Raw genomic sequence first — 17,572 nt, forward strand, 5'->3', positions numbered from 1 at the left:
GCCTAGTGGAAAGAGTATGGTCGTGGCAGTCAGAGGAACTAGGTTCGAATCCTGCTGCTACTTGCCTGCTGTGTGACCTTGGTCAAATCACTTAACTTCTTTGTGCCTCAATTTCCTCACCTGTAAAATAGGGATTCAATACGTGCTCTCCCTCCTACTTAAATTGTGTGTCCCATGTGGGACAGCGGCTGTTTTCAACCCGGTTAACTTGTATTTACCTCAGTGCTTACAACAGTGCTTGGCACATAATAATTGGCTAACAAACACGATAATTATTATTATTGGAGGGAACATTATGTTATGGGTAGAAAATTATTGAAAATAGGAAATAAAGGATAGAGAGGGTAAATCGTCACCTTTCATGATAGGGAAGATTAACTCCTTCAGGGATCAGAAATGGGGCCAATTAAGTAAAACTAATGATGGCACTTTATTAAGCATTTACTAAGCACTGGGGTAACAGATACAAGACAATTAGATCCGGTACAGCCTCTGCCCTACATGGGGCTCAAAGTCTAAAATGAAGAAGAACAAGTATTTTGTTCCCCTTTTACATATGAGGAAACTGAGCCACAGATAAATGAAACAATCTAAGCTAACCCAACAGACAAATGGTGGAACCAGAGCTAGAACTTGGGTCTCCTGACTCTTAGGCACTTGCTCTTTCCACCAGACCACACTGCCTCCCTGAATAAAAGCACCCATCTGATGGAGATAAACTAATTAATTAATTAATTAATTAATGTTGGTATTTGTTAAGCGCTTACTATGTGCTGAGCACTGTTCTAAGCGCTGGGGTAGACATAGGGGAATCAGGTTGTCCCACGTGGGGCTCACAGTCTTAATCCCCATTTTACAGATGAGGGAACTGAGGCACAGAGAAGTTAAGTGACTTGCCCACAGTCACACAGCCGACAAGTGGCAGAGCTGGGATTCGAACTCATGAGCCCTGACTCCAAAGCCCGTGCTCTTTCCACTGTGCCAGCTGCTTCTCAACTAAACTAAACTAAACAACGAATCTTTTCAGGTGAACAAGTGGCCAGAAAAGAAGCAGATACTCATTGTGGGCAGGGAATGGGTCTACCAACTCTGTTGTACTGTACTCTCCCAAACACCTAGTACAGTGCTCTGCATACAGTAAGTGCTCAATAAATACCATGGATGATGACGAGCTTCAATGTAATTGCAACAAAATCAATCTGGAGAAAAATTTTCAACACCATCACTATATTATAGGCTCCGAGTTATAAATCATGACTCGGAAAGATATCTTAGGGTATTGTTGCCCGTCTCTCAATTTAATGTTGAATAGCAACTGAAAAAGATCGCAGAATTCTAGACATAATTCAAGACCTAAAATGAAAGATAGTAATTATGCTAATTATGCCACTGTTAAAAAAAAACACAAAAGAAAACATGCTCTGCCTGCACTTAGCATACTGTTCTGGTTAATACAATTAGAGACCTAACAGAGATGAGGAAAAGTAGTACAAGATAACTAAAATGATCAGAAGGATGGAGCAGCTTCTGAATGAGAATCACTTGAATAGATTAGGCTTCTTCAATCTGGAAAAACAGTAAGTCAGTGGTATTTATTTAGTGTTACTGTATGTGTACTAAGCACCCAGGAGAGTACAGTACAACTGAGTTGGTAGACATATTCCCTGCCCACAAGGAGCCTACAGTCTAGACTTGACAAGGGGTATACAATTTACAAAACCATGAGGGCCAAACCTAGAACTGTTGTTCATCAAATCTCTCAGTATGGGGTGAAGGTGTTAGTCTTTGACTGCCACTAACAGATAAGACTAACCGGGCTTGGTGGATTATTGGTCTAGCCCAATAATGTCATTTTTTATATTCTTATTAATGGAAAATTGGAACTCCATTCAACACTGTAATGTAGTCATAGAGGGAAGCCTTCTTTTGTGTTTTTATTGACAGAAGTGTTCATTAACATGCAACACTAGAAAAATATTCAATATTTTATTAGGCTTAGACAACATCAAATATTCAATCAAAATACATGTTAAAGTTTGTAAAATGTAAAAGACAAAATACTATTAGCATAGCACAAAGAGAATTTAAATTTCTATAACTGTAGCAAAAATGTATAAAGTTTTTGCTTAATTGATCATTACAACCCACACAAAAAGTAAAAATTAAAAAATAAATAACTTTGAAAAGCCATGTCCTAGTCCATATTAGATGGTTTCATTAGATCTAAAAAAAATAAAACCTTTGTGATGTAACTAGAGCAATCATTTCAGAACCATCATGTGTTCAATTTGTATGTAAGAATTATTTAGGGGTTTTTTTAATCTAAGATGAGAAATTATTTTCTTCTAAATGTGAATTTCAAGAGCAGATTTAAAGTGCTACAGGATACTATGTAGGTAAATCTATGAAGGGTTGAACCTAGTCTTTTTCCATTCTGAGTGTGAAATAAGAAAGCCTCAAGTAACCTTAGTTCTTGGTCTTTGCTTTCCTGACCAAAAATAAGTTTAAACTGATTGATTCACCTACTTGCATAAATAGTGTCTATTTCTCATACACACATACAAACACACACACACACACACACACACACACATGCACATAATCCTACCAAATTTAACTTTCTTTGTTGGGTTGAAATATTTTGGAAGGATATTTCGATTAGCGCTGATGATGAAGAAAAAAGACATCGTTTGGGCTAGATCTACTTCTGATCATTTTGAATGTACATCCAGATATATATCTATCCACCATTTCATCAATCAATCAATGGTATTTATTGAGCGCTTACTATGTGCAGAGCACTTACTAAGTGCTTGGGAGAGTACAATAGAATTAGTGGACAGGTTCCCTGCCCATAATGAATTCAGTGCATTGCTCCTGTGCTCTCCACCCTTCAAAACTACTGAGAGCAGAGCTATTGAGGCAAGTTGTGGAGTCAGTGAATATTCTGTTTAGTAATTAAGCATCAGGGCCAGCCACTAGGAGATCATAATAAAATTAGCCCTGCAGAGACTGAGCATTTGAAAAGGAACTCCACCATGAAAATGTACTTGAATTGCATTCACATTATCTTAACAGTTTAAAAGGAAGCCTAAAACTAAAATCAAACATTTTATAGAAAAGAAATATTTTGGGGACTGAAACAATGTCCTCCAACATAAATTTCTATTCTTTAATGATAATTCTCCTTTAACCCACTGAGTCATTTAGTACTTCCCTTAGGTCTCAGTGACATCACTGATAATCAAAATTTTTTTAAAAAAAGATTTCCAGACAAATTTCACCAATTCTCAGCTGGTAGTAATTTCTTCAGGAACTCTCTGAAAAAATGTTTCCAAACCATTTGCTGAAGAGGATGGTGTGCTGTGTAATGCTTTTTTTTTTTTTTGCAAACCAGGTAGTGCAAATACTTAAAGTGTATTCTAAAAATGGACAAAATATTAACAATGCAATATTTTAAATGCCATGGTATCTTCTTAAATAACTACAAAAATGCTGCAACAGCTCTTACCTTCAACTCAGACAAAATGAATACCATTTTCTCATGTGACAAGCTAGTAAAATCTTTGAGACTTAATTTTCAAAGAAAGCTTTACATAATAAAGAGATACTAAAAATCTACCATATCATTTTTCAAGTATCTGATAATTAGAAATATTATTGCCAACATGTGTGCTATAGTCATAGCTGGAATTCCAGGTTATTGAGTTAGTCACATCTCAACATACTGGGGTTAAGTGTCTCACTGAGTTTATGAATTAGAATTGCTAACTCTTCTGTGGCTTGGGATTTGTCCTCCAAAAGTTCATAACGAAGACTGGAGATATCTTGTTTGATTTCTTTCAGTTCACCTGTAATTGTGTAAAAAAAGCCAAAAACATATTTAGCAGTTTGCTCCCTTATTTAGAAAGGAATCACATGTCATTGTTTTAATTCCTAAATTCTGCAAATCTACTTTCCCAAATTCCTGTAGCATATATTCAGAGTTTGCCTCATAAAAAGGGATCATTTCAGTAACCAGTGCTTTTTAAAAGCACACATGTTTAATGTGTTTTAAATGAAACTTATACACAGAAACCTGAGTGATGAGATGAAAATATCCCCATAGAGATGCAGTTGCTGGCAAGGCAGGAAGACAGAAAAGTATCTTGAATCCAAAGAGTTGCTTGCCCCTTGCCTATCTTATATTATGAGAATGAATTCAATATTGTCTAAAAACCTCTCTAAGGCACTGAATATAAATCATCTAAAAATCAGTAGCTCAGAAAGAGACCCATGGAGCACTTAGGACAGTGCTGTGCACACAGTAAGCGCTAAGTATCTGATTAATTGATGAACAATTTACACTGCCACCCCCTGATAAATGGCATTCAAAAGATGCTAGGTGGAATTAAGATGCTTCTCTCCTCCTCAATAATTTTCATTAAAATAACCATCACAATAACAAAGAGATATTCAGGAGTTTTGAAGAGCTCTGCATATAGTAAAACAAGTTTCTATAATTTGAGATGCTCACCTTCATTGACTTCATCATTTTCTTTGTCTACTTGTGCCTTCAAAACGTAACGCTTTATCAGTCTTTTCATGATTTGCTGAGGTGCAAACAGAAATGATTACATCACTGGTTAAACATTGGAGAGTCGATCCTATTCTTCGAAGAGTTTTAAAGTAAGTAAAACAACTCATAACAAATTATATAAGTTCAATACCGACTATAGTATTTTTTTTTGTTTGAAATGGAACAAGTTGGCATTCACAACATGTGCTGTTCCTCACTCATATGTACTGCATAGTTCAGATGGACTTTAACCTTAGTGGCTGTATCTGACCTGATAACCCTTTATCTACCCCAGTGCTTACTATAGTTAGCACTTAATAAATGCCAGAATTATTATTTTGAGGCAAGAGCTTAATTACAGACCAGTTGAAAATTTTCATTCTCAGGACTCATTTCATTTGCAACAACTCCTCACATAAACAGAGGTTTAGTGAAGTATTTCATCATAATGAAAAATAGGATATTATTCTTTACTGGTCAGAATGGGATACGATTGGAGGACCAGAATATAGAACAGTATTCTTTTTACCGATTTGGCTGTCTAGGAAACAGTTTCTTTAGAAAATCCCAATTAGTTGCACTCAAAATGTCTTGTCTTATGCCGTCGGGTCGTCTCCGCCCCATTGCGACTCCATGGACACATCTCTCCAGAACGCCCCACCTCCATCTGCAATCGTTCTGGTAGGTGTGTCCAAAGAGTTTTCTTGGTAAAAATACAAAAGCGGTTTAACATTGCCTCCTTCCATGCAGTAACCTTGAGTTTTCACCCTCGACTCTCTACCATGCTGCCGCTGCCCAGCAGACGTGAGGTTTGACTTGTAGCTGTTTTCCTTTCACTCGCTAGCCACTGCCCAAGCTAGGAATGGAATGGGTATACCTCTGCTTGACTCTCCCTCCCACTGACAAGACTGGTGGAGTACTGGAAACACTCCAGGTGCAATCAAAATGTAGTCCCCATTAAAAATCACTCAATCTCATTTATTCAACGCTTACTGTGTTTCCAAACCACTTGCTAAAGAGGATGGTGTGTTATATAATGCTTCTTTATTTTTCTTTTTTGCTAACAGGTTAGTGCAAAGTTTAAAAACTTATCTGAGTCTTCCAATCTTAGCTTTCAGAAGGGAGGCTGAACTACCCTTTTATTGTAGAATTCTCCAGTTGATTCTACGAATGAATTTTATTGAAAGCTAATGAAAATATACGTGCAAATATGGTAAAAGAATAAGAAAAATGGGATCTATCCAGAGGAAAATCCATATAAAACTATACACGATAGTATTGGAGAAGTTTTTTTGGGTGACCTATGCCTATCAATTATAATAGGATTGCTACATACATTACAATATATGATTTATTACCTCCTTAAATCCAGTTCATCATACATATTAGCACCTTACTTACAGTGTAATTAAAGGAACTCTTTGTCAGTCAGAGCCTTGACAACACTGTTGAAATATGACATTTGCAAACTTAATAAAATACACAGTTACCCTTTGCCCAGTGAATGCTTACCTGATAGCGTGTGGGCTGATTGAGAATGCTGTTAAAACTGTGTGATTCAAAAACTCTTGAGTTAGACTGAGTGAAGAGATTTAACTAGGAAGGAATACAATTAACCTAGTTAATTAGAATATATTCACTGGCAATCAAAACTATAACCTACTTATTTCTCCTTGATAAGATTTCTGCGATTACCATTCCTGGGCATGTTATAGGGAAATACTTTTCAGAAATAAATTAAAATATTTTTGTGGGGGGTGGAAATGAATGTGGAAACATGCCCACCACTTATTCAAATTTTTTTTTGATGTGCTGTAGTAAAGCTACTGAATTGAAAGCTTGTAAAAAAACCTTTTTCTTATATTAAACTAATGATTCTTCTTAGTGACCCCAAGAACTGTTAGTGAATACATTTTGTAGCACATCTAGGGCAGAGTGACAGGGAGTGGTTCTATCTCATAGCATCAATATTGAAAAGGGTATACAAATTTCAGACAATAATAATCTTTCTGCAGAATGAGACAGAATTGGTTTCTCTCTACCCATCCTCCTGCCCTGAGATTAGCAACAGGTAGCTGGATAAGAAATGTTTTCTAGATGAGGTCCTTAAAACTGAAGTTTCCTATTTCTCTTAAAGTATTGAGCGTACCATTTTCTTTTTCCATTTTGGAGGGAAGAAGAGGAGGAAAAGGTTGGGGAATAAGAATTAAATTAAAAAGAAAGATGAAATAACTGGTTCATTTTGAAATTCAAATGCTAATTTTGAATTGGATTTCAAAATGGACAGTCAGCCAATGTAAATAGCCTTCTGAGTGGCTTATACTCAAGAACCTTTCTTTTATTTCCAGTACCTCTACAGAGAAAAGTTATCTTTTCCTCAGAATAGTAGGGCTTGAGTTGCAGCAGGAGTAATTTAGTTTTGAATTTCTTAACCTTGAATAACAGATCACCTTTTGGGCTCCATTCTAGCCCTTTGTGTCTCTAAAATAATTTCAATTCCTTGGACTCTTAAAAGGAGGAAATGTTTGACTGAAATTTAAAAAGACATTGTTGAGAGACAAACATATTTCTTTTAGCCATCGATAAGTCTTCTGTACCTACCCTAGACTTAGAGTTACCCATTCCCATTTCTATATCCTTTTGTAGCCTTCTCCTCCTACATCTGGAAAAGTTAACGATCCTCATGATTAAATAGACAAATGATTTGGGACTAGGAACAAGACTGAAGGGTGGAGGTAATGTTTTCCCATCATCAAAGTAAGATAACCAAAGTTTGGAGCGAGCAAACTTCCATTCTACATCACTGTCGTCCTGCATTAGAAAGGAGAAAAACATAAGATGACTATTAATGTTTTAACTTACCCTAGAAAAGGGTTATATTTCAAAAGAAAACTTTCTGGCCTATATCTAGTGTCCTTTCCATTGGCCCACTCTTTTCAAGTAGGAGAGAGGCTGGCTCTAGAGATACACTTCCACACTGACCCTAGTGACACTTCATAGCTAAAACTTAAAAGTTCCTTGGCCCGGAATTCTTGTTTCAGGGAAGCTCTGACCTCATATTACATGAATTTGCTCAGCTGTTTGTTGGAGGTAAAGGTGACCCTACTCTAGAACAGTGATCTCCTAACCTTTTCATTCTGAGAGCCTCTCAAACTCTCCATCAATAATACATTCATTCAATCGTATTTATTGAGCGCTTACTGGGTGCAGAGCACTGCACTAAGCGCCTGGAATGTACAATCATGAAACAAGTGCAACAGTAGTTCTTTGGTAACACCTAAGATGCTGTATGAAAGAATTTAGGCCTAGTAGAGTTCACTGTCCACAATGGAAATCGATATTTTTTTCATGGTATTTGTTGAGCATTTACTACTATATGTCAAGCACCGTTCTAAGCGCTGGGGAAGGTACAAATTAATATGATCAGACGTAGTCCCTGTCCCACATGGGCCTCAAGTCTAAATAGGAGGGAGACCAGGTATTCCCATTTTACAGTTGAGGAAACTGAGGCACAGAGAATTTAACTGTCTTGCTGAAGGTACAGGTAGTAGAGTTAGGATTAGAACCCAAGTCCTGACTTCCAGGCCTGTGCTCTCTCCCCTAGGCCATGCTGCTTCTCATATATGCTGGTGCCTAACTGCTGTAAAGGGGGTAGGATAGATTGGATATTGTGTGGAAATAATTAAATTAAAAGCTGCTTCTGCCACCATAGTCCATCATTCCATAGCTTGGTCTCTATAACTTCTCAGACGTTCTCTGTGGCTCATGACCTGCACTGTGAACGGCATTGCTCTAGGATATGGATCTGCACTACGGTTTTCTTGAGGACCGTATTCGGATGTATAAAATAAGAGGGGCAGATGTATTGATATTGACAGTAGTTTGCATAGCTTTTATATACTGTGAAGTCTAGGCTCAAACCATATAAAATTAATGGGCTATTATAGGCTTAAAATTGATATTTATCTTTCTCCTCTCCATTTCTTCTCATCAACTTATTGTATAATTGACTCAATTCCCCCTACATCAGAAATATATTGCAAAAGGAAGCAAAGATCCCAGGAAAGAGCAGGAAGGACCCCAAAAATCTTTTGTCTAATGTCTATCTTTTCTCCCCCCTCCCCACCTCCCCCTCCCTGTAACTTTAGGTTAGAAAACACTGTTCTCGGAGTAAAATTGGGGGATGTTCATAAAATCTACCTAAAAGGGCTTCAATTAATTAATCAATTAGTGATATTTAATGAGAACTCACTGTGTGCAGAGTGCTGTATAAGTTTTGGGAGAGGACAGTAGAGTTTAAAGATGCACTTCTACCTGCAAGGAGTTTATAATCTAAGAGGGTAGACAGACATTAAAATATAGTACAGATAGTATAAAGATGTGTACCAAAGATGCTTTGGGGTTGGGGAGTTGGCGAATATCCAAGTGCTTGGGACCTATCAACTCAAGTGCGCAAGTGATGGAGTTGGGAGGAAAAATAGGATAGGATGATGAGATGATGTGTATATATAATTCTATTTATTTTGACACTATTGATGCCTGTCTGTTTGTTTTGTTGTCTGTCTCCCCGATTCTGGACTGTGAGCCCCTTGTTGGGTAGGGATTGTCTCTATTGCTGAATTGTACTTTCCAAGCACTCAGTACAGTGCTCTACACACAATAAGCGCTCAGTAAATACAATTAAATAAATGAATGAATGAGAGATTGCTTAGGTTCATTCATATTTTTGTCCCCCTTACCACCAGACTGTCCCAGTTTAGAGGATTAGTGTATTAGAATGGAATGGAAAAGAGTAAAAGTCCATACCTCAATTTCTTGATATGAGCTGTTAATCATAGCAATCAGCATGTTCAAGAGAACCACCACCATTGTTACATTGTATATCCCATACAAGACGTAGCCAATGTTCTCTATAAATTTATGATCATATTTGAGTACAACTGAAGTCACTTCAGACAATCCAAATATTGACCAAAACAAAGTCTTGAAACTTTCTTCCACTCTGTTGAAACATTAAGGAAAGCAACTGAGGGAACAAATACAGTCTCTTGTGTATTCAGTTAAAGGTGAGACTAATTTGTGGTTTAATTTACACAAAGGAATAGGACTTGGATGTTGAAGGACTTGGAGATTGGATTCTGTTCTGTAATCTGAGCAGCAAAAATACAGATGCAAAAAAGATGCATTCATTCATCATGTGGCTGTTTTCATAGAGCATTAGCATCGTATTCAACATTGAATAACTGGAAACAGTACAAAATATTGGATTCATTACTGTATTCTGAAGATAGAACTAGATGAAAAAATATAGTAATTGGGACAACTTCCAGGTAGTCCACAGCAGGTCTACTTATTCACCAAAATATCTAGTGCTTTGTCCAATCTAATTGTGAATGCCAAAAAGCAGCTACTTCCACATGTCTTGGAAGACTATTCCAAAGACTAAAATATATTTTACAGTAACAGGAAGTTTGTATCGTTCCAGTGCCCACCTTTTGAAATAGTAATGCTGCATGATAAATAGTCTCAGTTGGATATTTAAAATGTTCGTTAGGTATGTCTTTAATATCAAAATTGCTTGTCAGTGATGTAATTCATTTTGGTGGAGATGAGAGCTGTTGTATTGTGAAACATAATGTATATCTATGATTTGAATCATTTGACCAGCATTTATTTTCCCTATTTGCACTGATTAATGAACACATGCGTAAAATAGCAGATGACAACACTTTAAAGTAGTAGGTCTAGCTAAAAAGTGGCAAGATTACATTTCATGTACTAGGGATTATACAATACGCTATTCAGAGAAGTTCAATTTAGAAACAAGAGAACTCTCATCCTTTAATTTATAAGATGGAAAGGTAGTTGCTAAGGGCAAATTAATTTTTTAATTTTTTTTCATTCAGCGGCATCACTCAATCATCTAAATTCAAATAGCTCTCACTAAATTTGAATGTTTTATAGTAATGAAAAAAATCAAAGTCAGAGAAAATCACTATAGGAGTTGGCTAAGGCAGTGCTCTCCATTTTGGCCAGGGGGAAATCTATTACTTTCCAGCTCAGCATCTATTAGCTATTCCTCCAGCATTATGTGGATTTCTGGACTGCACTACTGTAGGGGAAAAGAGTCCCCATACATAGGTTTATCCATGGTGGCAATTGCTTATTTTTTATGGTATTTGTTAAGCCAGACACTGTACTAAGCACTGGGGTAAATTCAAGTTTGCAGGTTGGACACAGTCCTTGACCTGCACTGGGCTCGCAGTCTTAATCCCCATTTTACAGATGAGTTAGCTGAACCACAGAGTTACTTATCCAAGGTCATACAGCAGACAAGTGGTAGAGCTGGGATTAGAACCCAGGTCCTTCTGACTCCTAGGCCTGTGCTCTATCCACTAAGCAACATTGCCTCAGCCTACGGATGAAGTCTGGTAAGAAGTTTGGTCTGGGTTTAGCTGCTCTGGACCACATCAACTTCCTATTGGGGAAATTTCACATTATGGCCCCAGGGAACTGGGATATGACTGCAACTCCTCAAAAACTTGGCAGGTGATTGAAAACAGAACTCCTCATCCTTCCACCTAAAACCTGTCCTCCCCGTGACTTTCCTATCACTGTAGACAACACCACCATCCAACCTATCTCACAAACCCATAACCTAGGTATTATCCTCGACTCATCTCTCTCATTCAACCCTCACATTTGTCACAAAATCCTGACTGTACTGTCTTTTCATCTCTAGAATCCATCCTTTTCTCTCCATCCAAACTGCCACCACACGGAACCAAGCACTTATATTCAGCCTTGATTACTACATCAACCTCCTTGCTGATCTCCTTGCCTCCTGTCTCTCCCCTCTCCAATCCTTACTTCACTCAGCTGCCCAGATCATTATACAAAAACCCAAAAACGTTCAACCCACATCTCCCCGCTCCTCAAAAATCTCCAATAGTTGCCCCTCCAACTCTGCATCAAGCAGAAGCTCCCTTCCATCATCTTTCAAGCACACAGTCAGCTCTCTGCTTCCTACCTTACCATGCTGATCTCCTCCTACTACCTAATCCATACACTCTTCTCCTTTTACCCCAACCTAATCTTTGTACTTTGATCTAATCTGTCCCGTTGCCGAACTCTTGTCCATTTCCTCCCTCTGGCCTTAAACTCCCCCCGCTTCATATCCAAGAGACCACCATCCCTCTCATGTTCAAAGCCTTACTAAATGCCATCTCTCCTAAAAGGCCTTCCCTAAGCGCTCATTTCTCCTATACCCTTTCCTCTGTGTCACCTATGCACTCAGATCTGTACTCCTCAAGCACTCGTGAACATATCCTTACACTCTGCCATTTCCCCTTTTTGTAACTTATTTTAATGTCTGTCTCCCCCTCTAGCCTGTAAGCTTCTTGTGGGCAGAGATGGTGTTTACCAACTCTCCTGTATTGTTCTTTCCCAAGTGTTTAGTATGGTGTTCTATACCCCGTAAGGACTAAATACATCATCTTCAATAAATAATCACTTATGTAATAGTACCTTTTGGAGGCCCCTTTCTGATTCGGCCCAAAATTAACAACTTGTCTGTTCCAGTAGTTGGACACTCGCACCCAGAACTGTTATACTGTTATATTGTACTCTACCAAGCGTTTATTTAGTATAGTTCCTTGCACACAGTAAGTACTCAATAAATATGATCGATTAATTGATTACTGGGTCTAGCTGGGCACGGGCTGGTGCCGATGGGGGTAAAATTAGATCCTAATACCTTCAGCCATCTCCTGACTATCCCTATTCATTTATATTTCTTGATGAAAGCAAAGTTCAGAGATCTGGTTTCAGGTAAGTGCATTATTCAAGAAAGTTAAAAAAGTTAGTCTTTGATATTAGTGAATAGCTACCAGAATATGTCCACTCACTCATACAGCTCTTTGAATTTTTTTCCTTTTATTTCTTAAATATAAAGTCTTACTTACGTGGTAAAAGCAGGGTTTACTTTGGCCCCAAGGTAGTAGGAGTATAGTATAAACATTCCAATCATAAACGCAAGAAACACCATAATAAAGAGGACCATAAACTTGAATATATCCTTTACAGTCCTTCCCAGAGAAATCTGTAAGGGCCCAAAACTTTCATTTGCAGGCAGGATATATGCAATCCGTGAGAAGCTAAGAACGACGGCTATTGCATAAAGGCCTTCAGATATGATCTGAGGATCTGATGGAAGCCATTTATCTCTGGCTAGAAGAAAAAAGGGATAGAAAACTGAGTTTTCCATTTACCACAGTACATAAGTAAGTAACTGCAAGCAGGGTTCATCATGCAAATACACAATGTTAATCTCAATAGGAAATGAATATTGTAGATCCCCTTAAATACTTTGATATTCATGTTGTAGCAAGAAATATTTGAATTTCCTATCATTTTCAGCATTAGAGAATCTACCACATAAAATGCTAACTTGTCTTTTCATATTGGTAAGAGCTTGGCTAAACCATTCAGTTGGGGAAAGAAAGAAAATTGAACATTCTATTAGCTAGCATATAAGGCTTCCCATGTTATTATGGTAAAACCCCATTATAAAGTACTTTATGTAGGGCCAAGGTTTTTGAACACTTTCACCTCTAAGAAAGATTTTGTAGAGTGGAGGTGTAACTGGAACACGAGGTTACTGATAACACATTAGAGAGCAAATAAACTTCCTTATGCAAACAAAAGCATCAGTAAGAGTGATCATGGAACACCTGTGATCAATTGGTTCTTGATGCTTGGGCCAATTCTACATTCTGGCAAAGTACAATAAGAAAAGGACAATGTTTATGTATCTATTAGCAAGAGTCTCTTCATATAGAAGAAGGTTATCTGATTCCTATTTTACCCATTTTAAATATCCTTCTATAGCTGCTGGTATTTGATTCATTCTATTTTAAGGGGCTTGAGGGCTCTTTATCTTGTATTTTTTTCACTTTTTGTTAATATTCTTGTAGCATATAGTTTGTAACCTGACTCAGCCGTATTGCTTTCAGATGACTGTGTGTCAGATTATTTATAAAATGACTGAGAAGGCAAAGGAAATAGCCAAATATGGGACATCGTATATGAGTGCAATGTTGATTTCTTTTTAAAACAATGGATTTTGTGAAAGTTGCATAATTTTGCAGGGTGCCCAAGGAGTTGTCATAGAAAGGATAGCTAAAGTTATACATGATAACTTCATGGAAGGAAAGCTGCATTACTTGATAAATGGATGTAATTTAGACACTGGGTAATCTTATTCAGCTTTTTATTACATTATTACCTTGTACAGCACTTGATGAAACAGCACAGTCTTCTTGTATGTAGCATCATCGATCAATTGGCAATGAAATTTAGGAGTGATTTATCTCATGCACTTGGTTAAAATATAATTCCTTTTTATGTAAGCACAGTATAACTTGTTAGAACAGTCTTACTAAGGATATCAACCTTAGTATATATATATATAAATATAAATCAATGAATATAAATATAGTTTTGTATAGAAATGAATACTTTATATTACTATATGTAGCCCCCTCTAGATTGTAAACTCGTTGTGGGCAGGCAGTGTGTCTACCAACTCTGTTACATTTTACTCTTCCAAGTGCTTAGTACAGTGCTCTGCACACAGTAAGCACTCAGTGACTACGATTGATTGACTGATTATTGATTGGACCACAGCTTGGTCCAAATGAAATCGCTATAACCAGGGCTGGCTACCACTCATGGACCTGCTGCAGCGGTTACTGATCCAAAAGGTTTAGCTTACGCTTCTGAGGCAGATAGGGAAGCAGTAATTAAAGCAGTAATGGTGGGTGGGAAGTGGGATTGCCAAGGGGACCTGGTAGCAGTTGTTGCTGAATTTTGCTTGACTGACGCACTATCCATCAATCAATCAATCAGTGTTATTTATTGAGCACTTACTGCATGCAGAGCACAGTACTAAGTCCTCGGGAGAGTACGATACCACAGGGCTCCTAGGCACCTTCCCTGCCCACAACGAGCCTACAGTCTAAAGAGAGAATGGCAGAGGCAGAAGCCACTGAGAGATTTCTCCCGTAGAGCCTAGGGTCAAATCCCTGGAGTGGGAAACGAGGAAGCAAAATAAAAGAAAATGACATTTGTGACTCTGATGAGGTTAGTGGCAACCAAGAAATGGAGGGGCGGGCACCTTAGCAGCCGAGGGTGTGGGGTGGAGGAAGGAGAGGGTAGAGGGGGGCAAAAAGTAGGAGTAGAAAGAGTTAGCAGTGGTAGCAAAAAATAAAATGGGGGTTTAGGGGCAGCCAGGCAGGGAAGGAGGAAAAGGAGGAGGGAAAAAGTGACAGGGGAAGATGAGGAGTGATCATAATGATGTTAATGATGGCCTTTTCTAAGCTCTCACTCTTACTGTGCTCCAAGCAAAGCACTAGGCTAGCTACAACATAATTAGATTGGACACAGTCTCTGTCCCACATGATGTTTACAGCCTAAGAAGAAGGGAGAGAGGAAAGAAAGATGAGAATGGGAAAGGAGGAGAAGGCAGAAGAAGGAACTGTCAGTGACCTGCTCAGTCCACTTTCCCTGACCCCCTCCAGGTATAACAACACTAGGTTTTAGCAATCTCAATTCTCAGTTCTTTGATTGTCATACTATAACTCAGTTTTACTGTAGTTGACAATTTTATGTAATAGATTATAGGTGTATGTGTGTATTTAATAGAAATCAAATTTCTGAACATCGTATGCAAGTATGTACTGTAGAGACCCTTTTATCCCAAGATCTTTGGAAGAAAAAAAAGATCTAAGATAGTGGGAACCTCGGTTCCTCCAGAATGTAGGGAAAGATAAGGTAGAATTAGCATAGAGAACTTGGGCGGTACAAGGGAAAGCTAGGAGTTGTGCCCTTCTTTCTCACTCCACAGCCGTTCCCTGCCCCACTCCTTAGTGACCAATCTCTGGAAGCCCTGGAGCCCTAATCGGGAACCTCGGTTCACGTTCATGTATCTGGCTCTGTATTGATTCTCCAGCTCAAGTATTCGCTCATAGGGATTTCGCTCATAGGGATTCTGGAGAACAGAAGAAACTCTGAATAAGAGTCCATGGCCCGCTCCTTCTGGTCCAAAACCAGAACGACGAATCACTTCTAAGAGGCAGGGATTGAATGAAGCAATTTACTCCAGAAACAGGAAACCTTAGTAAATGATAAATAGAAGTGGTGCTATAGCTAATTCCCTTGCTCCCCGCCCCCGCCGCCCCGACTCCCCAAGAGTGTTGTTTTTTGATCTGTACTGGACTCGTCTGTTTAAATTCGCACACTTTCTACCAAAAAGTGTGCATTTAGGGTCTAGCAGCCTTGATGTTCATTTTGAATAGATGTTCCCAGCTATCTCCAAACACGAAAAGGTTCAGCTGGATTAGTGACTTACCATAAGTAAAATACTGTATCTCTGGTGGTAGTGTGACCTCATTGAGGTCACTCTCTTCGATGTAACTGTCCACATACTGCTGGGCTTTTGTAGCCTGTAGAAATGCTAGAAGTCTGGCTGTGAAAGCAGCGATGAAGATGGATAACATCCCAAAATCCAAGACATTCCATAACTGCACTATGTATTCTCTGGGTCCCTCTAGCCAGAGCTCTTTACATTCAGACCACATCATTCCTGCCACAGCAATCAGGGAAAACCACACATTACAATTTAGGACTTCAGCAAACGAGACCTCATCTTGCCCGTCATCGGTTTTTACTTACAGCATCGAAAGCCGACACGTGAAAGATGCTGTATTAGGAACTGTGAAGCATGCACTGATAACATGTCCTCATGGAGCTGCCGTTTTAATTATATAAAGGAGGAAAAGTGATGGGAAAATGAGTTGCTCTTAATTGGTGGGTTTTCGAGGAAATACGATCAATCAGTCCCCAGTGGTATTTACTGAGCACTTACTGTACTAAACGCTTGGGAGAGTGCAATACAACAGACTTGGTTAGGCATATTCCCTGCCCTCAACAGTCTTATAGTCTGGATGGGGAGAGTTTTGAATTGTCACTAATTCTTAATTTTGCAGGATTACCAGTGGGGCTGGTCCAGACATTTAAACATTCTAAACACTTCACAGGCTAATTAATTAGGTGAAAATAATAATGATAAAATTAATAAGGTCCAAATAGGAACTTCACTATAACAGAGAAATAAAGGTACAGGCAAATTTATAATGCTACATTTAAGGACAATGAGTAATTCCTGGAAGAGTTCTTTGTTTACATGTCAAACATCTTTGGCCAGTTTTCTAAGGTTTCTCTCCCTTGATTAATTAACACAACAGGAACTTAATGATCTGACTGCAGGGAAGACAGATTTTCCCTTTAGGGAGAAAAAAAGAATGATTTTTAGAAATTAAAACAAGATCCTCTGGTACTGGAGTACTTGGTTGAAGCTTGATTTCTTAGGTTGATCCTCCCTGATTGATCTTTGTATACAGCAATGTTAATTGCAAGCATTTTTCAGAAGTATGGTTGATCCTCCCTATTCTGATTGATCTTTGTATAGAGCGATGATAACTGCAAGACTTTTTCAGAAGTTTATTATTTCTGAACATACAGAAGCTTCCCTCTTAAATTTTAATACACAGTGACGTTAAGGTGAAATGGATCAAGAAATGATAAATTTTATTTAAGCTTATGCCCTATCGACCCAAAATTATAAATCCATTTACCTTATTCTTTAGGGAGTTTTACACAGATCTCCACTTAAAAAGGATTACAGTATAGAGTTCAGATTCTTTTTCAAGTTCCAATAATTGGAGTCTTTGGAATTTGTGTTTGCCTCTCCTTCACCTCTTTGGAGACAATGATATGTGACTGTCCTGCACCCTATGCAATGGCAGCAAGCTCAGGTGGGGATACTGCTAAATCCTGCTGACTCTTAGAGTTGAACTTGTTTCAGCCCTGCTCCTTCTTCCTTTGGAAGATCTTGGCATTCCCACTTTCACAGGGGCAGGCAGATTCCTCTCAGGGACGATCCAGATCTGAGCC

The 17,572-nt window shown here is 38.3% G+C and overlaps 1 protein-coding gene across 1 annotated transcript in view; it reads right to left on the reverse strand.

The window, feature by feature from the left end:
• Positions 1-1,970: 1,970 nt before the first annotated feature.
• TRPC3 (transient receptor potential cation channel subfamily C member 3) overlaps positions 1,971-17,572 on the reverse strand; it is a 46,973-nt gene continuing 31,371 nt past the window's right edge. Inside the window, exons 6-12 of the mRNA XM_001513809.3 lie at positions 15,969-16,202; positions 12,523-12,787; positions 9,365-9,560; positions 7,160-7,369; positions 6,071-6,154; positions 4,517-4,592; positions 1,971-3,851 (exon numbers count right to left, since the gene is read on the reverse strand). Coding sequence (XP_001513859.1) covers positions 3,709-3,851; positions 4,517-4,592; positions 6,071-6,154; positions 7,160-7,369; positions 9,365-9,560; positions 12,523-12,787; positions 15,969-16,202 — 1,208 coding nt within the window. The 3' untranslated portion in view covers positions 1,971-3,708. The remainder of the gene's footprint in view (positions 3,852-4,516; positions 4,593-6,070; positions 6,155-7,159; positions 7,370-9,364; positions 9,561-12,522; positions 12,788-15,968; positions 16,203-17,572) is intronic.

The sequence above is a fragment of the Ornithorhynchus anatinus genome, chromosome 12 (genome assembly GCF_004115215.2).
Source record: "Ornithorhynchus anatinus isolate Pmale09 chromosome 12, mOrnAna1.pri.v4, whole genome shotgun sequence".
NCBI lineage: Eukaryota > Metazoa > Chordata > Mammalia > Monotremata > Ornithorhynchidae > Ornithorhynchus > Ornithorhynchus anatinus.